Source organism: Triticum urartu, chromosome 7A (genome assembly GCF_056163025.1).
Source record: "Triticum urartu cultivar PI428250 chromosome 7A, HENAU_Tu73, whole genome shotgun sequence".
NCBI classification, from domain to species: domain Eukaryota; kingdom Viridiplantae; phylum Streptophyta; class Magnoliopsida; order Poales; family Poaceae; genus Triticum; species Triticum urartu.
Genome location: NC_141879.1, coordinates 447739312 through 447759516, shown reverse-complemented (window position 1 = coordinate 447759516; position 20205 = coordinate 447739312). Strand labels below are relative to the sequence as shown.

The 20205-nt window shown below is 42.4% G+C and overlaps 1 protein-coding gene and 1 long non-coding RNA gene across 2 annotated transcripts in view; one reads left to right on the top strand and one right to left on the bottom strand.

Annotated features, from left to right (window-relative positions):
* The window catches only part of LOC147959896 (uncharacterized), a 41825-nt gene that overhangs the window by 9806 nt on the left and 11814 nt on the right, over window positions 1–20205 (top strand). The gene's annotated exons all lie outside the window — the stretch shown is intronic.
* Window positions 17705–20117, bottom strand: LOC125523283 (uncharacterized). The gene is made up of 2 exons (XM_048688335.2): window positions 19839–20117; window positions 17705–18496 (listed from the first exon to the last, which is right to left on the bottom strand). Exons 1-2 carry the CDS (start codon window positions 19918–19920, stop codon window positions 17919–17921), a joined length of 660 nt encoding a protein of 219 aa, XP_048544292.1. The 5' UTR covers window positions 19921–20117; the 3' UTR covers window positions 17705–17918.

Genomic DNA, 20205 nt, shown 5'->3' with positions numbered 1-20205 from the left:
TCCCCGCGTATCCCCATATCCGTTGAGCTCTTGCTCTGGCCGCCGCTCACCGTCATTGCTTCGGCCAACTCCGGCCATCTCTGCTCGTGTCGTTGATTTCGTTCAACGCGCGACGTCGCGCCCGATTTGTTAGGTAGCAGCGACCGCTCAAATCGTTGCAGGAGATGCTCGTTTGGTCCTCATCGTCGTCCTCTGTACTCGCAAGCCGCACGCTGCTCGCACGCCGGCGTCCTGCACGCGTCCGCCTCCGCCCGGGCTCACCGGCCCCGCGCGTCGCTCGCTGCCTTACGCTCCGCCGTGGCCTGCCCACGCCCTGGGCCGAGCCCTGACCGCACGCTGGCGCGCCGCGCCCCCGCTCGCCTCCTACTGCCGCTGCGTTGCTGCAGTCTGCTCTGGTCGCCGCCAGAGCCGTGGCCGCGCTCACCCCGTGCCACTGCTCGCGCCGCGGCCACCCACGCCTCGCGTCCGACCCACCCTGCGCCCAACATGCGCCGCCGTGTGCATGCCGCTTGCTTCGCTGCAGCTTTGCTACTCCCGCAGCCGCTCTCTGCTGCTATGCTACACGGCTACAGTAACATTCAGTTACTGTAGCAGGAGCTAGCTTTTGTATTTCTACAATGACTATCCTTCTAAACTGCCACTAAACAGCGATAAGACAAGTCCTAGCATGGGTACAAATTATATGAACGGAAAGTAGACGTAACAAGCCTCATTTTGCTCCATTGGACCTGCTTCAGATAATGCTTGGATTAAATCCTACAAAAATCGCAAAATGCTATCTTGTGTTAAAAGGAATAGAGTTATTTTATTTGTAGAGTTGTGTTGTGATATCTTCCCGTGAGTCCCTGATCTTGATCGTACACGTTTGCGTGTATGATTAGTGTACGATTGAATCGGGGGCGTCACACATGTCTCCGGTCAATAACCAATAGCGGAACCTGGATGCTCATATTGGTTCCTACATATTCTATGAAGATCTTTATCGGTCAAACCGCATAACAATATGCGTTGTTCCCTTTGTCATCGGTATGTTACTTGCCCGAGATTCGATCATAGGTATCCCAATACCTAGCTCAATATCGTTATTGGCAAGTCTCTTTACTCGTTCCGTAATGCAACATCCCACAACTAACTCATTAGTCACATTGCTTGCGAGACTTATAGTGATGTGCATTACCGAGAGGGCCCAGAGATACCTTCCCGACAATCGGAGTGACAAATCCTATTCTTGATCTATGCCAACTCCACGAACACCATCGGAGACACCTGTAGAGCACCTTTATAATCACTCAGTTATGTTGTGACGTTTGGTAGCACACAAAGTGTTTCTCTGGTATTCGGGAGTTGCATAATCTCATAGTCATGGGAACATATATAAGTCATGAAGAAAGCAATAGCAATAAACTTTAAATGATCAAGTGCTAAGCTAACGAAATGGGTCAAGTAAATCACATCATTCTCCTAATGATGTGATCCCGTTGATCAAATAACAACTCATGTCTATGGCTAGGAAACTTAACCATCTTTGATCAATGAGCTAGTCAAGTAGAGGCATACTAGTGACACCATGTTTGTTTATGTATTCACACATGTATTATGTTTTCGGTTAATACAATTCTAGCATGAATAATAAACATTTATCATGAAATAAGGAAATAAATAATAACTTTATTATTGCCTCTAGGGCATATTTCCTTCAGTCTCCCACTTGCACTAGAGTCAATAATCTACATTACACAGTAATGATTCTAACACCCATGGAGTCTTGGTGCTGATCATGTGTTTGCTCGTGGAAGAGGCTTAGTCAGCGGGTCTGCAACATTCATATCCGTATGTATCTTGCATATCTCTATGTCTCCCACCTGGACTTAATCCCGGATGAAATTGAAGCGTCTCTTGATGTGCTTGGTTCTATTGTGAAATCTGGATTCCTTTGCCAAGGCAATTGCACCAGTATTGTCACAAAAGATTCTCATTGGACCCAATGCACTAGGTATGACACCTAGATCGGATATGAACTCCTTCATCCAGACTCCTTCATTTGTTGCTTCCGAAGCATCTATGTACTCCGCTTCACACATAGATCCCGCCACGACGCTTTGTTTAGAACTGCTCCAACTAACAGCTCCACCGTTCAATATAAACACGTATCCAGTTTGCGATTTAGAATCGTCCGGATCAGTGTCAAAGCTTGCATCGACGTAACCATTTACGACGAGCTCTTTGTCACCTCCATAAACGAGAAACATATCCTTAGTCCTTTTCAGGTATTTCAGGTTGTTCTTGACCGCTGTCCAGTGATCCACTCCTGGATTACTTTGGTACCTCCCTACTAAACTAATAGCAAGGCACACATCAGGTCTGGTACACAGCATTTGCATACATGATAGAGCCTATGGCTGAAGCATAGGGAACACTTTTCATTTTCTCTCTATCTTCTGCAGTGGTCGGGCATTGAGTCTTACTCAATTTCACACCTTGTAACACAGGCAAGAACCCTTTCTTAGCTTGATCCATTTTGAACTTCTTCAAAACTTTATCAAGGTATGTGCTTTGTGAAAGTCCAATTAAGCGTCTTGATCTATCTCTATAGATCTTGATGCCCAATATATAAGCAGCTTCACCGAGGTCTTTCATTGAAAAACTCTTATTCAAATATCCTTTTATGCTATCCAGAAATTCTATATCATTTCCAATCAATAATATGTCATCCACATATAATATTAGAAATGCTACAGAGCTCCCACTCACTTTCTTGTAAATACAGACTTCTCCAAAATTCTGTATAAAACCATATGCTTTGATCACACTATCAAAACATTTATTCCAACTATGAGAGGCTTGCACTAGTCCATAAATGGATCGCTGGAGCTTTCACACTTTGTTAGTACCCTTTGGATCGATAAAACCTTGAGATTGCATCATATACAACTCTTCTTCCAGAAAACCATTCAGGAATGCAGCCTTTACATCCATTTTCCAAATTTCATAATCATAAAATGCGGCAATTGCTAACATGATTCGGACGGACTTAAGCATCTCTATGGGTGAGAAGGTCTCATCGTAGTCAACTCCCTGAACTTGTCGAAAACCTTTCACAACAACTCGAGCTTTGTAGACAGTAATGTTACCGTCAGCGTCAGTCTTCTTCTTGAAGATCCATTTATTCTCGATGGCTTGCCAATCATCAGGCAAGTCAACCAAAGTCCACACTTTGTTCTCATACATGGATCCCATCTCAGATTTCATAGCCTCAAGCCATTTTGCGGAATCTGGGCTCATCATCGCTTCCTAGTAGTTCGTAGGTTCGTCATGGTCAATTAACATGACCTCTAGAATAAGATTATCGTACCACTCTGGTGCGGATCTTGCTCTGGTTGACCTACGAGATTCGGTAGTAACTTGATCTGAAGTTTCATGATCATCATCATTAGCTTCCTCACTAATTGGTGTAGGTGTCACAGGAACCGGTTTCTGTGATGAACTACTTTCCAATAAGGGAGTAGGTACAGTTACCTCATCAAGTTCTACTTTCCCCCCACTCACTTATTTCGAGAGAAACTCCTTCTCTAGAAGGATAAATTCTTAGCAACGAATGTCTTGCCTTCGGATCTGTGATAGAAGGTGTACCCAACAGTTTCCTTTGGGTATCCTATGAAGACATGATACCTCTTGAGCACTGCGTTGTATTTCCCCGAAGAGGAAGGGATGATGCAGCAAAGTAGCGTAAGTATTTCCCTCAGTTTTTGAGAACCAAGGTATCAATACAGTAGGAGGCTACGCTCGAGTCCCTCGTACCTACACAAAAACAATAGCTCAACGCAACCAACGCGCTTAGGGGTTGTCAATCCCTTCACGGTCACTTACGAAAGTGAGATCTGATAGAGTTGATAAATAATATTTTTTGGTATTTTTGGTATAGAGAAGCAAAGTAAATAAAGTAAAAGCAAAGCAATAATAAAGTGATGGAGATTGATATGATGAGAAAGAGACCCGGGGGCCATAGGTTTCACTAGTGGCTTCTCTCAAGAGCATAAGTATTCTACGGTGGGTGAACAAATTACTGTTGAGCAATTGACAGAATTGAGCATAGTTATGAGAATATCTAGGTATGATCATGTATATAGGCATCACGTCCGAGACAAGTAGACCGAAACGATTCTGCATCTACTACTATTACTCCACTCATCGACCGCTATCCAGCATGCATCTAGAGTATTAAGTTAAAAACAGAGTAACGCCTTAAGCAAGATGACATGATGTAGAGGGATAGTTTCATGCAATATGATAAAAACCCCCATCTTGTTATCCTCGATGGCAACAATACAATACGTGCCTTGCTGCCCCTTCTATCACTGGGAAAGGACACCGCAAGATTGAACCCAAAGCTAAGCACTTCTCCCATGGCAAGAACAACCAATCTAGTAGGCCAAACCAAACTGATAATTCGAAGAGACTTGCAAAGATAACCAATCATACATAAAAGAATCCAGAGAAGATTCAAATATTATTCATAGATAGACTTGATCATAAACCCACAATTCATCGATCTCAACAAACACACCACAAAAAGAAGATTACATCGAATAGATCTCCACGAGAGAGGGGGAGAACATTGTATTGAGATCCAAAAAGAGAGAAGAAGCCATCTAGCTACTAGCTATGGACCCGTAGGTCTGAAGTAAACTACTCACACTTCATCGGGGGGGCTTGGATAATGATGTAGAAGCCCTCTGTGATCGATGCCTCCTCCGACGGAGCTCCGGAACAGGCCCCAAGATGGGATCTCATGGATACAGAAAGTTGTGGCGGTGGAATTAGGTTTTTGGCTCCGTCCCCGATCGTTTAGGGGTACGTGGATATATATAGGAGGAATAAGTATGTCGGTGGAGCTTCGAGGGGCCCACGAGGCAGGGGGCGCACCCTAGGGGGGCGCCCCCTACCCTCGTGAGCACCTCGTGGCTTTCTTGACGGAGGGTTCAAGTCTCCTGGATCTTATCTGATGAGAGAATCACGTTTCCGAAGGTTTCATTCCGTTTGGACTCCGTTTGATATTCCTTTTCTTCGAAACCCTAAAACAGGCAAAAACAACAATTCTGGGCTGGGCCTCCAGTTAATAGGTTAGTCCCCAAAATAATATAAAAGTGGAAAATAAAGCCCAATAATGTATAAAACAGTAGATAATATAGCATGGAGCAATAAAAAATTATAGATACGTTGGAGACGTATCAAGCATCCCCAAGCTTAATTCCTGCTCGTCCTCGAGTAGGTAAATGATAAAAACAGAATTTTTGATGCGGAGTGCTACTTGGCATAATTTCAATGTAAATCTTCTTAATTGTGGTATGAATATTCAGATTCAAAAGATTCAAGACAAAAGTTCATATTGATATAAAAATAATAATACTTCAAGCATACTAACAAAGCAATTATGTCTTCGCAAAATATCATGGCCAAAGAAAGCTATCCCTACAAAATCATATAGTCTGGCTATGCTCTATCTTCACCACACAAAGTATTTAAATCATGCACAACCCCGATGACAAGCCAAGAAATTGTTTCATACTTTTGATATTTTCAAAACTTTTTCGATCTTCACGCAATACATGAGCGTGAGCCATGGATATAGCACTATAGGTGGAATAGAATGGTGGTTGTGGAGAAGACAAAAGGGGAGAGAAGATAGTCTCACATCAACTAGGCGTATCAACGGGCTATGGAGATTCCCATCAATAGATATCAATATGAGTGAGTAGGGATTGCCATGCAACGGATGTACTAGAGCTATAAATATATGAAAGCTCAAAAGAAACTAAGTGGGTGTGCATCCAACTCGCTTGCTCACGAAGACCTAGGGCATTTTGAGGAAGCCCATCATTGGAATATACAAGCCAAGTTCTATAATGAAAAATTCCCACTAGTATATGTAAGTGACATAATGAGAGACTCTCTATCATGAAGATCATGGTGCTACTTTGAAGCACAAGTGTGGTAAAAGGATAGTAACATTGTCCCTTCTCTTTTTCTCTCATTTTTTTATTTGGGCCTTTCTCCCTTTTTTATGGCCTCTTCTTTTTTTCGTCTGGAGTCTCATCCCGACTTGTGGGGGAATCATAGTCTCCATCATCCTTTCCTCACTGGGACAATGCTCTAATAATGATGATCATCACACTTCTATTTACTTACAACTCATGAATTACAACTCGATTCTTAGAACAAAATATGACTCTATATGAATGCCTCCGGCGGTGTACCGGGATGTGCAATGAATCAAGAGTGACATGTATGAAAAAATTATGAATGGTGGCTTTGCCACAAATACGATGTCAACTACATGATCATGCTAGCAATATGACAATGATGGAGCGTGTCATAATGAACGGAACGGTGGAAAGTTGCATGGCAATATATCTCGGAATGACTATGGAAATGCCATGATAGGTAGGTATGGTGGCTGTTTTGAGGAAGGTATTTGGTGGGTGTGTGATACCGGCGAAAAGTGCGCGGTTTTAGAGAGGCTAGCAATGGTGGAAGGAAGGAAAGTGTGTATAATCCATGGACTCAACATTAGTCATAAAGAACTCATATACTTATTGCAAACATCTAGAATTTATCAAAGCAAAGTATTACGCGCATTCTCCTAGGGGGATAGATTGGTAGGAAAAGACCATCGCTCGTCCCCGACCGCCACTCATAAGGAAGACAATCAATAAATAAATCATGCTCCGACTTCATCACATAACGGTTAACCATACGTGCATGCTACGGGAATCACAAACTTTAACACAAGCATTTCTCAGATTCACAACTACTCAACTAGCATGACTCTTATATCACCATCCTCATATCTCAAAACAATTATCAAGCATCAATTTCTTCTTAGTATTCAACACACTCATACGAAAGTTTTATTATTAATCTTGCATACCAAGCATATTAGGATTTTAAGCAAATTACCATGCTATTAAGACTCTCAAAATAATCTAAGTGAAGCATGAGAGATTACTAGTTTCTGTAAAACAAATCCACCACCGTGCTCTAAAAGATATAAGTGAAGCACTAGAGCAAAACTATAAAGTTCAAAAGATATAAGTGAAGTACATAGAGTATTCTATCAAATTCCAAATCATGTATGGCTCTCTCAAAAGGTGTGTACATCAAGGATGATTGAGGTAAACTAATAAGCAAATACTCAAATCATAAAAGACGCTCCAAGCAAAACACATATCATGTGGTGAATAAAAATATAGCTCCAAGTAAAGTTACCGATAGAAGTAGACGAAAGAGGGAATGCCTTCCGGGGCATCCCCAAGCTTTGGCTTTTAGGTGTCCTTAGATTATCTTGGGGGTGCCATGGGCATCCCCAAGCTTAGGCTCTTGTCACTCCTTGTTCCATAATCCATCAAATCTTTACCCAAAACTTGAAAACTTCACAACACAAAACTTAAGGTAGAAAACTCGTGAGCTCCGTTAGCGAAAGAAAACAAAAGACCACTTCAAGGTACTGTAATGAACTCATTCTTTATTTATATGGGTGTTAAACCTACTATATTCCAACTTCTCTATGGATTATAAACTATTTTACTAGCCATAGATTCATCAAAATAAGCAAACAACACACGAAATCAGAATCTGTCAAAAACATAACAGTTTGTAGTAACCTGTAGCTAGCGCAAGATCTGGAACCCCAAAAATTCTAAAATAAATTGCTGGACGTGAGAATTTATCTATTAATCATCTGACAAAATAATTAACTAAATAGAACTTTCCAAATAAAAATGACAGCAGTTCTCGTGAGCGCTAAAGTTTCTGTTTTTTTTACAGCAAGTTCAACAAGACTTTCCCCAAGTCTTCCCAACGGCTCTACTTGGCACAAACACTAATTAAACACAAAAAACACAACCAAAATAGAGGCTAGATGATTTATTTATTACTAAACAGGAGCAAAAAGCAAGGAATAAAAATAAAATTGGGTTGCCTCCCAACAAGCGCTATCGTTTAACGCCCCTAGCTAGGCATAACAAGCAAGAATAGATCTAGGTATTGCCATCTTTGGTAGGCAATCAATAAGTGTCTCTCATGATAGATTCATATGGTAATTTTATTTTCTTTCTAGGGAAGTGTTCCATGCCCTTTTTTAATGGAAATTGAAATCTAATATTCCCTTCCTTCATATCAATAATTGCACCAACCGTTCTAAGGAAAGGTCTACCAAGAATAATAGGGCAAGAAGGATTGCAATCTATATCAAGAACGATAAAATCTACGGGCACATAATTCCTATTAGCAACAATAAGAACATCATTAATTATTCCCATAGGTTTCTTAATAATGGAATCCGCAAGATGCAAGTTTAGATAGCAATCATCAAAATCACGGAAATCTAGTAAATCACACAAAGTTTTGGGAATAGTAGAGACACTAGCACCCAAATCACACAAAGCATAAAACTCATAATTTTTAATTTTAATTTTAATAGTTGGTTCCCACTCATCATAAAGTTTTCTAGGGATAAAAACTTCCAATTCAAGTTTTTCTTCATAAGATTGCATCAAGGCATCAACGATATGTTTAGTAAACGCTTTATTTCGACTATAAGCGTGAGGAGATTTTAGCACGGATTGCAACAAGGAAATACAATCAATCAAAGAGCAATTTTCATAGTTAAATTTCTTGAAATCCATAATAGTGGGTTTAGCAACATCTAGGGTTTTAGTTTCTTCAATCCCACTTTTATCAAATTTAGCATCAAGATCAACAAATTCCGAATTCTTAGAACGCCTTCTACGTAAAGGTGGATCATATTCAGTCACATAATTATCAAGATTCATATTGCAAAACAAAGATTTAATAGGGGACACATCAATAACTTTTAGATCTTCATCATTATTTTCATAGGAACTAGAAGAACACGCTTTTATAAAGGCATCTTTCTTAGCACGGATCCTAGCGGTTCTTTCTTTGCACTCGTCAATGGAAATTCTCATGGCTTTGAGAGACTCATTGATTTCATGCTTAGGTGGAATAGATCTAAGTTTCAAAGAATCAACATCAAGAGCAATTCTATCAACGTTCCTAGCCAAATCATCAATCTTAAGTAATTTTTCTTCAATCATAGCATTAAAATTCTTTTGCGAAGAAATAAATTCTTTAATATTAGATTCAAAATCAGAGGGCATATTATTATAATTTCCATAAGCATTGTTTTAGGAATTACCATAATTATTAGAGGGATTACTAGGGTAAGGCCTAGGATTAAAATTTCCTCTATACGCGTTGTTACCAAAATTGTTTCTACCAACAAAATTCACATCCATAGATTCATTATTATTCCCAATCGAAGTAGACAAGGGCACATCATTAGGATCAGAAGAAACACTCTTATTAGCAAATAATTTCATAAGTTCATCCATCTTTCCACTCAAAACATTAATTTCTTCTATCGCATGCACCTTTTTAGTAGATCTTTCAGTATGCCATTGAGAATAATTAACCATAATATTATCTAGGAGTTTAGTAGCTTCTCCTAAAGTGATTTCCATAAAAGTGCCTCCCGCGGCCGAATCTAAAAGATTTCTAGAAGCAAAATTCAATCTGGCATAAAAATTTTGTATAATCATCCACAAATTCAAACCATGAGTAGGGCAATTACGTATCATTAATTTCATTCTCTCCCAAGCTTGTGCAACATGTTCATGATCAAGTTGTTTAAAATTCATAATATCGTTTCTAAGAGAGATGATCTTAGCGGGAGGAAAATACTTAGAGATAAAAGCATCTTTGCACTTGTTCCATGAATCAATACTATTTTTAGGCAAAGATGAAAACCAAGCTTTAGCACGGTCTCTAAGCGAAAAAGGAAATAGCTTCAATTTAACAATATCATTATCAACATCTTTTTTCTTTTGCATGTCACACAAATCAACGAAGCTATTAAGATGTGTAGCGGCATCTTCACTAGGAAGGCCGGAGAATAGATCTTTCATGACAAGATTCAACAAAGCAGTATTAATTTCACAAGATTCAGCATCGGTAAGAGGAGCAATCAGAGTGCTAAGGAAATCATTATTATTGGTATTGGTGAAGTCACACAATTTAGTATTATCTTGAGCCATCGCGACAAACAAGCAATCCAACACACGAGCAAACAAGAGCAAACGGGCAAGAGATGCAAATAGAGAGGGGGATAGAGAGAGAGGGCGAATAAAATGGCAAGGGTGAAGTGGGGGAGAGGAAAACGAGAGGCAATGGCAAATAATGTAATGCGGGAGATAGGGATTGTGATGGGTACTTGGTATGTTGACTTTTGCGCAGACTCCCCGGCAACGGCGCCAGAAATTCTTCTTGCTACCTCTTGAGCACTGCGTTGGATTTCCCCGAAGAGGAAGGGATGATGCCGCAAAGTAGCGTAAGTATTTCCCTCAGTTTTTGAGAACCAAGGAATTAATCCAGTAGGAGGCTATGCTCGAGTCCCTCGTACCTACACAAAAACAATAGCTCAATGCAACCAACGCGCTTAGGGGTTGTCAATCCCTTCACGGTCACTTACGAAAGTGAGATCTGATAGAGTTGATAAATAATATTTTTTTGGTATTTTTGGTATAAAGATGCAAAGTAAATAAAGTAAAAGCAAAGCAATAATAAAGTGATGGAGATTGATATGATGAGAAAGAGACCCGTGGGCCATAGGTTTCACTAGTGGCTTCTCTCAAGAGCATAAGTATTCTACGGTGGGTGAACAAATTACTATTGAGAAATTGACAGAATTGAGCATAGTTATGAGAATATCTAGGTATGATCATGTATATAGGCATCACGTCCGAGACAAGTAGACCGAAACGATTCTGCATCTACTACTATTACTCCACTCATCGATCGCTATCCAGCATGCATCTAGAGTATTAAGTTAAAAATAGAGTAACGCCTTAAGCAAGATGACATGATGTAGAGGGATAGTTTCATGCAATATGATAAAAACCCCATCTTGTTATCCTCGATGGCAACAATACATACGTGCCTTGCTGCCCCTTCTGTCACTGGGAAAGAACACCGTAAGATTGAACCCAAAGCTAAGCACTTCTCCCATGGCAAGAACAACCAATCTAGTAGGCCAAACCAAACTGATAATTCGAAGAGACTTGCAAAGATAACCAATCATACATAAAAGAATTCAGAGAAGATTCAAATATTATTCATAGATAGACTTGATCATAAACCCACAATTCATCGATCTCAACAAACACACCGCAAAAAGAATATTACATCGAATAGATCTCCACGAGAGAGGGGGAGAAGATTGTATTGAGATCCAAAAAGAGAGAAGAAGCCATCTAGCTACTAGCTATGGACCCGTAGGTCTGAAGTAAACTACTCACACTTCATCGGAGGGGCTTGGATGATGATGTAGAAGCCCTATGTGATCGATGCCTCCTCCGACGGAGCTCCGGAACAGGCCCCAAGATGGGATCTCGTGGATACAGAAAGTTGCGGCGGTGGAATTAGGTTTTTGGCTCCGCCCCCTATCGTTTGGGGGTACGTGGATATATATAGGAGAAAAAAGTACGTCTGTGGAGCTTCGAGGGGCCCACGAGGCAGGGGGCGCGCCCTAGGGGGCGCCCCTACTCTCGTGAGCACCTCGTGGCTTTCTTGACGGAGGGTCCAAGTCTCCTGGATCTTATCTGATGAGAAAATCACGTTTCCGAAGGTTTCATTCCGTTTGGACTCCGTTTGATATTCCTTTTCTTCGAAACCCTAAAACAGGCAAAAAACAGCAATTCTAGGCTGGGCCTCCGGTTAATAGGTTAGTCCCAAAAATGATATAAAAGTGGAAAATAAAGCCCAACAATGTCTAAAACAGTAGATAATATAGCATGGAGCAATCAAAAATTATAGATACGTTGGAGACGTATCAAGACACATTTCTCCGATTTGGGTTCGAGCTTATCAGGTTGAAACTTTTTCACATAAGCATCGCTGCCCCAAACTTTAAGAAACGACAACTTTGGTTTCTTGCCAAACCACAGTTCATAAGGCGTCGTCTCAACAGATTTCGATAGTGCCCTATTTAACGTGAATGCAGTTGTCTCTAAAGTATAACCCCAAAATGATAGCGGTAAATCAGTAAGAGACATCATAGATTGCACCATATCTAGTAAAGTACGATTACGACATTCAGACACATCATTACGTTGTGGTGTTCCTGGTGGCGTGAGTTGCGAAACTATTCCACATTGTTTCAAATGTAAACCAAACTCGTAACTCAAATATTCTCCTCCACTCTCAGATCATAGAAACTTTATTTTCTTATTACGATGATTTTCCACTTCACTCTGAAATTCTTTGAACTTTTCAAATGTTTCATTAAGTAGATATACCCATATCTGCTCAAATCATCTGTGAAGGTGAGAAAATAATGATACCCACTACGAGCCTCAACATTCATCGGACCACATACATCAGTATGTATGATTTCCAACAAATCTGTTGCTCGCTCCATTGTTCTGGAGAATGGCATTTTAGTCATCTTGCCCATGATTCATAATCAAGTGATTCCAGAAGTCCATCAGTATGGAGTTTCTTCATGCGCTTTACACCAATATGACCCAAATGGCAGTGCCACAAATAAGTTGCACTATCATTATCAACTCTACATCTTTTGGCTTCAACATTATGAATATGTGTATCACTACTATCGAGATTCAACACAAATAGACCACTCTTCAAGGGTGCATGACCATAAAAGATATTACTCATATAAATAGAACAACCATTATTCTCATATTTAAATGAATAACCGTCTCGCATCAAACAAGATCCAGATATAATGTTCATGCTTAATGCTGGCATCAAATAACAATTATTTAGGTCTAAAACTAATCCCGAAGGTAGATCTAGAGGTAGTGTGCCGACGGCGATCACATCGACTTTGGAACCATTTCCCACACGCATCGTCACCTCGTCCTTAGCCAGTCTTCGCTTAATCCGTAGTCCCTGTTTCGAGTTGCAAATATTAGCAACAGAATCAGTATCAAATACCCAGGTGCTACTGCGAGCTCTAGTAAGGTACACATCAATAACATGTATATCACATATACCTCTGTTCACCTTGCCATCCTTCTTATCCACCAAATACTTGGGGCAGTTCCGCTTCCAGTGACCAGTCCCTTTGCAGTAGAAGCACTCAGTCTCAGGCTTAGGTCCAGACTTGGGTTTCTTCTCTTAAGCAGCAACTTGTTTGCCGTTCTTCTTGAAGTTCCCTTTCTTCTTCCCTTTACCCTTTTTCTTGAAACTGGTGGTCTTGTTGACCATCAACACTTGATGCTCCTTCTTGATTTCTACCTCCGCAGCCTTTAGCATTGCGAAGAGCTCGGGAATCGTCTTATCCATCCCTTGCATATTATAGTTCATCACGAAACTCTTGTAGCTTGGTGGCAGTGATTGAACACTATCAACCGGAAGATTAACTCCCAGCTGAGTCAAGTGATTATGGTACCCAGACATTCTAAATATATGTTCACTAACATAACTATTCTACTCCATCTTGCAGCTGTAGAACTTATTGGAGACTTCATATATCTCAATCCGGGCATTTGCTTGAAATATTAACTTCAACTCCTGGAACATCTCATATGCTCCATGACGTTCAAAATGACGTTCAAGTCCCAGTTCTAAGCCGTAAAGCATGGCACACTGAATTATTGAGTAGTCATCAGCTTTGCTCTGCCAGACGTTCATAACATCTGGCGTTGCTCCTACAGCGGGTTTGGCACCCAGCGGTGCTTCCAGGACGTAATTCTTCTGTGCAGCAATGAGGATAATCCTCAAGTTACGGACCCAGTCCGTGTAATTGCTACCATCATCTTTCAACTTTGCTTTCTCAAGGAACGCATTAAAATTCAACGGAACAACAACACGGGCCATCTATCTATAATAACATAGACAAGAAAAATACTATCAGGTACTAAGTTCATGATAAATTTAAGTTCAATTAATCATATTACTTAAGAACTCCCACTTAGATAGACATCCCTCTAATCATCTAAGTGATCACGTGATCCATATCAACTAAACCATAACCGATCATCACGTGAAATAGAGTAGTTTTCAATGGTGAACATCACTATGTTGATCATATCTACTATATGATTCACGCTCGACCTTTCGGTCTCAGTGTTCCGAGGCCATATCTGCATATGCTAGGCTCACCAAGTTTAACCCGAGTATTCTGCGTGTGTAAGACTGTCTTACACCCGTTGTAGATGAACGTTGAGCTTATCACACCCGATCATCACGTGGTTTCTCGGCACGACGAACTTTGGCAATGGTGCATACTCAGGGAGAACACTTTTACCTTGAAAATTTAGTGAGAGATCATCTTATAATGCTACCGTCAAACAAAGCAGAATAAGATGCATAAAGGATAAACATCACATGCAATCAATATAAGTGATATGATATGGTCATCATCATCTTGTGCCTTTGATCTCCATCTCCAAAGCACTGTCATGATCACCATCGTCACCGGCGCAACACCTTGATCTCCATCGTAGCATTGTTGTCGCCTCGCCAACTATTGCTTCTACGACTATCGCTACCGCTTAGTGATAAAGTAAAGCAATTATAAGGCGATTGTATTGCATACAATAAAGTGACAATCATATGGCTCCTGCCAGTTGCCGATAACTCTGTTACAAAACATGATAATCTCATAGAATAAATATAGCATTATGTCTTGACCATACCACATCACAACATGCTCTGCAAAAACAAGTTAGACATCCTCTACTTTGTTGTTGCAAGTTTTACGTGGCTGCTACGGGCTGAGCAAGAACCGTTCTTACCTACGCATTAAAACCACAACGATAGTTCGTCAAGTTAGTGTTGTTTTAACCTTCTCAAGGACCGTGCGTAGCCACACTTGGTTCAACTAAAGTTGGAGAAACTGACACCCGCCAGCCACCTGTGTGGAAATCACGTCGGTAGAACCAGTCTCGCGTAAGCGTACGTGTAATGTCGGTCCGGGCCGCTTCATCCAACAATACCACCGAATCAAAGTATGACATGCTGGTAAGCAGTATGATTTGTATCGCCCACAACTCACTTGTGTTCTACTCGTGCATATAACATCTACGCAATAACCTGGCTCGGATGCCACTGTTGGGGAACGTAGTAATTTCAAAAAAATTCCTACGCACACGCAAGATCATGGTGATGCATAGCAACGAGAGGGGAGAGTGTCGTCCACGTACCCTCATAGACCGTTAAGCGGAAGTGTTATGACAATGCGGTTGATGTAGTTGTACGTCTTCACAATCGACCGACCCTCAGTACCGAATGTACGGCACCTCCGCGTTCAGCACACATTCAGCTCGGTGACGTCCCGCGAACTCACGATCCAGTAGAGCTCGGGGAAGAGTTTCGTCAGCATGACGGCGTGGTGACGATGTTGATGAAGCTACCATTGCAGGGTTTCGCCTAAGCACCGCTACAGTATGACTGAGGTGGATTATGGTGGAGGGGGGCACCGCACATGGTTGGGAGAGATCAATGATCAACTTGTGTGTCTAGAGGTGCCCCCTGCCCCCGTATATAAAGGAGAAAGGGGGAGGCCGGCTGGCCTAGAGGGCGTGCCAGGAGGTGGAATCCTCCTCCTAGTAGGAGTAGGATTCCCCTCTTTCCTACTCCTACTAGGAGGGGGAAAGGAAGGGGGAGAAGGAGAAGGAAAGGGGGGCGCCGCCCCCCCTCTCCTAGTCCAATTCAGACCAGAGGGGGAGGGGGCGTGCGGCCTGCCCTGGCCGGCCCCTCTCTCTCTCCACTAGGGCCCAATAAGGCCCATTAACCCCCCCCCCCGGGGGGGGGTCGGTAACCCCTCTGGCACTTCGGTAAAATCCCGGTTTCACCCGGAACTCTTCCGATGTCCAAATGTAGGCTTTCAATATATCAATCTTTATGTCTCGACCATTTTGAGACTCTTCGTCATTTCCATGATCATATCTAGGACTCCGAACTACCTTCGGTACATCAAAACATATAAACTCCGAACTACCTTCACGACTAGGAGTGGGAAAGGAAGGAGGAGAGCGAGAAGGAAAGGGGGGCGCCCCCCCTTCCCTAGTCCAATTCGGACCAGAGGGGGAGGGGGCGCGCGGCCTGCCCTGGCTGGCCCTCTCTCTCTCCACTAAGGCCCATGTGGCCCATTAGTTCTCCAGGGGGTTCCGGTAACCCTCCGGTACTCCGATTTTCTCCGAAATCATCCGGAACACTTCCGGTGTCCGAATATAGCCGTCCAATATATCAATCTTTATGTCTCGACCATTTCGGGACTCCTCGTCATGTCCGTGATCACATCCGGGACTCCGAACTATCTTCGGTATATCAAAACACATAAACTCATAATACCGCTCGTCACCGAACGTTAAGCGTGCGGACCCTATGGGTTCGAGAACTATGTAGACATGACCGAGACATGTCTCCGGTCAATAACCAATAGCGGAACCTGGATGCTCATATTGGCTCCTACATATTCTACGAAGATCTTTATCGGCCAAACCGCATAACAACATACGTTGTTCCCTTTGTCATTGGTATGTTACTTGCCCGAGATTCGATCATCGGTATCTCAATACCTAGTTCAATCTCGTTACCGGCAAGTCTCTTTACTCGTTCCGTAATGCATCATCCCGCAACTAACTCATTAATCACATTGCTTGCAAGGCTTATAGTGATGTGCGGGCCCAGAGGTACCTCTCCGACAATCGGAGTGACAAATCCTAATCTCAATCTATGCCAACTCAATAAACACGATCGGAGACACCTGTAGAGCACCTTTATAATCACCCAGTTACGTTGTGACGTTTGGTAGCAAACAAAGTGTTCCTCTGCTATTCGGGAGTTGTATGATCTCATAGTCATACGAACATGTATAAGTTATGGAGAAAGCAATAGCAACAAACTAAACGATCATCGTGCTAAGCTAACGGATGGGTCAAGTCAATCATATCATTCTCTAGTGATGTGATCCCGTTAATCAAATGACAACTCATGTCTATGGTTAGGAAACATAACCATCATTGATTCAACTAGCTAGTCAAGTAGAGGCAAACTAGTGACACTCTGTTTATCTATGTATTCACACATGTACTAAGTTTCCGGTTAATACAATTCTAGCATGAATAATAAACATTTATCATGATATAAGGAAATATAAATAACAACTTTATTATTGCCTTTAGGGCATATTTCCTTCAATTATCTCGACCGTGAAGGCCCAGACCTAGGTAAAGTCTTGCCTCGTGTTACCATCCAGTCTAATCGCCTAGCTAGGATACCCTACCGAGAGATTGCCGGATTTAGCTCCGACGTTATAATTGGGACAATGATCCCCTAGCTGCTTATTTGCTAATCTGTGGACGATGTAAGTTTTGTTTAAGTTATCATTTGGGTAAAAGGACCCTGATAAGTATCTGACACGAAGCAATTCCGCCCTGACATTTTTGGATGGCAAATTTAGTTATCCGGGAATGGCAACTTTAATTGTGAAGCATACCAACTTTGTTTGGATGGCAAGTCTCGGTTTTTTGGTTTTTTAATGGCAATTTTAGTTATAAAAACGTCAGGTCGGTGTTACTTCATGCCACACGTGTGTCACTTATCATTTGGGTAAAGTTAAGCTAGGCATGATGGCCTTCCTATAAAAAATACTGCGAAACTCCAACGGTTACACCAAATGCATTAACAACCTGCACAGGTAAACTCGTTGTCACAAATGTTGAAAACCATAATCCTTTTAGTCCTTACAGAAATCACCTGCTAAAAAGGAGCAAAAGAATTGTGGTAAAGTAGAGACACTGCAACTAGTGTGCTCTACCAGATCTGAAAATTGGCAAAAGAACGGTGCGCCGATGCATCTCTGCACAAGCTCACAAAGTAAAGGCGCCAGCCAGAGCAAAAAGAGTGGCCGACACCAGTGTCCATGCACCCACACCGGTCGAAATGGCACCACTGCACTCGTCATTGTTGCCGCTGAAGCATCCAGGATGTGCAGTCTTGGGAACTCCCCCTTCTACCGTGAAGCTCGAGTTGGCCTTCCCATTGCTGAACAAGACACACCAGAAATACGGACCGCCGCCAGAAGTGCTGGTGACAGCCGCCCCCACCTCTGTGTGGTTCTTGCTATGCAGTACCTGGAGGCTCCTCTCATCAGCAATGAGCATGTCGAAGGCCTGCGCTGGAGGCGGGTAGCTTGGCTGGCACGCCAGGAGCCTCCCAGTGATCTTGGCAAGGCTTGCAGCTTGGACACCACAATTTGGGGCAAATGTGTCAATGAAACTGGAATCCACAGGCTTCTTGTTTCCACCCACCTGGTCGCACTGACCCTTATATGCTTTTATGTACTGCAGAGCAATGCATCCAAGACCTTGATTGTCAGCAAGATTTGATGCCTTGCTGGCGGTACGGTTGGAGTTGATCAAGCTCACAAGCTCATTGGCAGGGTTATCTGTAAATGAGATAATTCAAGGATGTCATTTGAGGAATACTACAAATTCCAGCATTCAGTTGTGCAAGAGGTGGTGTGTGTTATCTACGTACAATACATGACCAACCCAGCACCAAGTTTGGGAAAGGTTGGATGTGACCTCTCGATTTGAAACTTTCTCATCTAAGTTAGCAATATAGTATCTTGTAGCTTGGGCCTTAAGCTAATTTCAGAGATTTTTACTTAGATTGGATTATTAGTTCTCTATAGTAAAGCAACTACCTTCTGCAGGACAAAAATGATAGATAAGCAACTAAAAATCAGAGCTAGTTCACAGTATGCGGACACAAATAGGTACACGCTAGGAATACAAGCACTATAAAAGAATCATTAACAATCAGCGGCCTTCGCAATGTTACTTGATCATTTCAAAATCAGGCCAGTACACCCAAGGCCAAATGCCCAAAGGGAAGGCACAGACTCTGTTTGCATATCAGGAGGGAGCAGAATACACGTAGATTACAAGATAAGCTGAGAAGTACAGAGCTACAATGACAGGATCAACGATATGGCTGATTTGGGGATAGCCAATAGGTTCCACAGACATCGTCATTTGTGATGGTTGGGATGTTGTTGATTGCCGGAGACCTACTGTTTGGTTGCACATTTCTTATTCTGATACATCAACATGCAAAGCTTTTGCATGTTCACAAACAAGACAAAACATAACGATCTGACGGGGAACTACGTTTAGCCTTAAAAAAATTACATGACCAGATCTGGATTCTAAAAACAGCAGCAGAAAATCCTGGGTGTTCTACAGTTTGTAAAAATGATTGATAGATGTGCTGAGCACACTAAAGAGCAATTTATTTTCTAGGGAAAACATAATGAAACCATGTTTTTTTTGCCAGGACGCTAATTAAGCAACATTTCCGCATTTTTGTTAGTGTATTATAAGTGATGTGTAGATGAGTTACATAACAAGGATTAACAGTTGTGTCGTTGGATTTCCACACACTCTGAATTCACAAAGGCTTCTAGTAGTTGGATTTCAAGAACAATTAGTAGACCGTCACCAACATGTCATTCTATATCTAACAAACAGAAACAGATGGCCGGGCTCGAGATCCATGCCGACCCTGATATGGCGTTCGACGAGCTCGACGACCCGAACGAAGACCTCAAGGCCGGCGTCTGCGTGCGCCGCAGGACAGCTGAAGCTAGAGCTCAGATCCAAACACCTGGTCGGCAACCGGAGTGCACCCTCAGTAGGAAAAGCAGAAATTAAGGAAATGCAGCAGGCGACAGCAACACAGAACCGATCGTGCAAGGGGTGAGATTGAGACGGTAAGAGACGTACTCTTAGTATCGGCAGCGGAGACGGCGGCGAGGAGGAGCGCGAGGAGCGCGGAGGCCAGCAGCGGCTGAGCGGCGACCGCCATTCTCGGGATCTGACAGCGAGTGTGTGTGGGAGAGCTGAGCTGGCTGGCCTGGAAGAAGTTGGTGGAGCTGGGTGACAACTTCCGTTCGATCTGCTGCGGGGTCTCGCTTCTTAAATGCTTTCTCGAGTTTCTTCTGCGCGCACTCTGCTCTGCTCTCTCGCTCTCTCCGTGTGTGCCGGTTGGTGCGGATTGGCCAAGATACCCCCGCCGACTATTTTCGGTTAGAAGGCAGCTATCCATAAACAACCGGGTCGGTCCACCGACGCCAAGATACCCCGAAAAATC

Bases quoted from the DNA above. Each gene is read 5' to 3' on its own strand.
- LOC125523283 (XM_048688335.2), bottom strand. From the start codon at position 19,920: ATGGCGGTCGCCGCTCAGCCGCTGCTGGCCTCCGCGCTCCTCGCGCTC. The intron at 18,497-19,838 runs GTACGTCTCTTA...TCTCATTTACAG, and splicing joins CTCCGCTGCCGATACTAAGA to ATAACCCTGCCAATGAGCTT.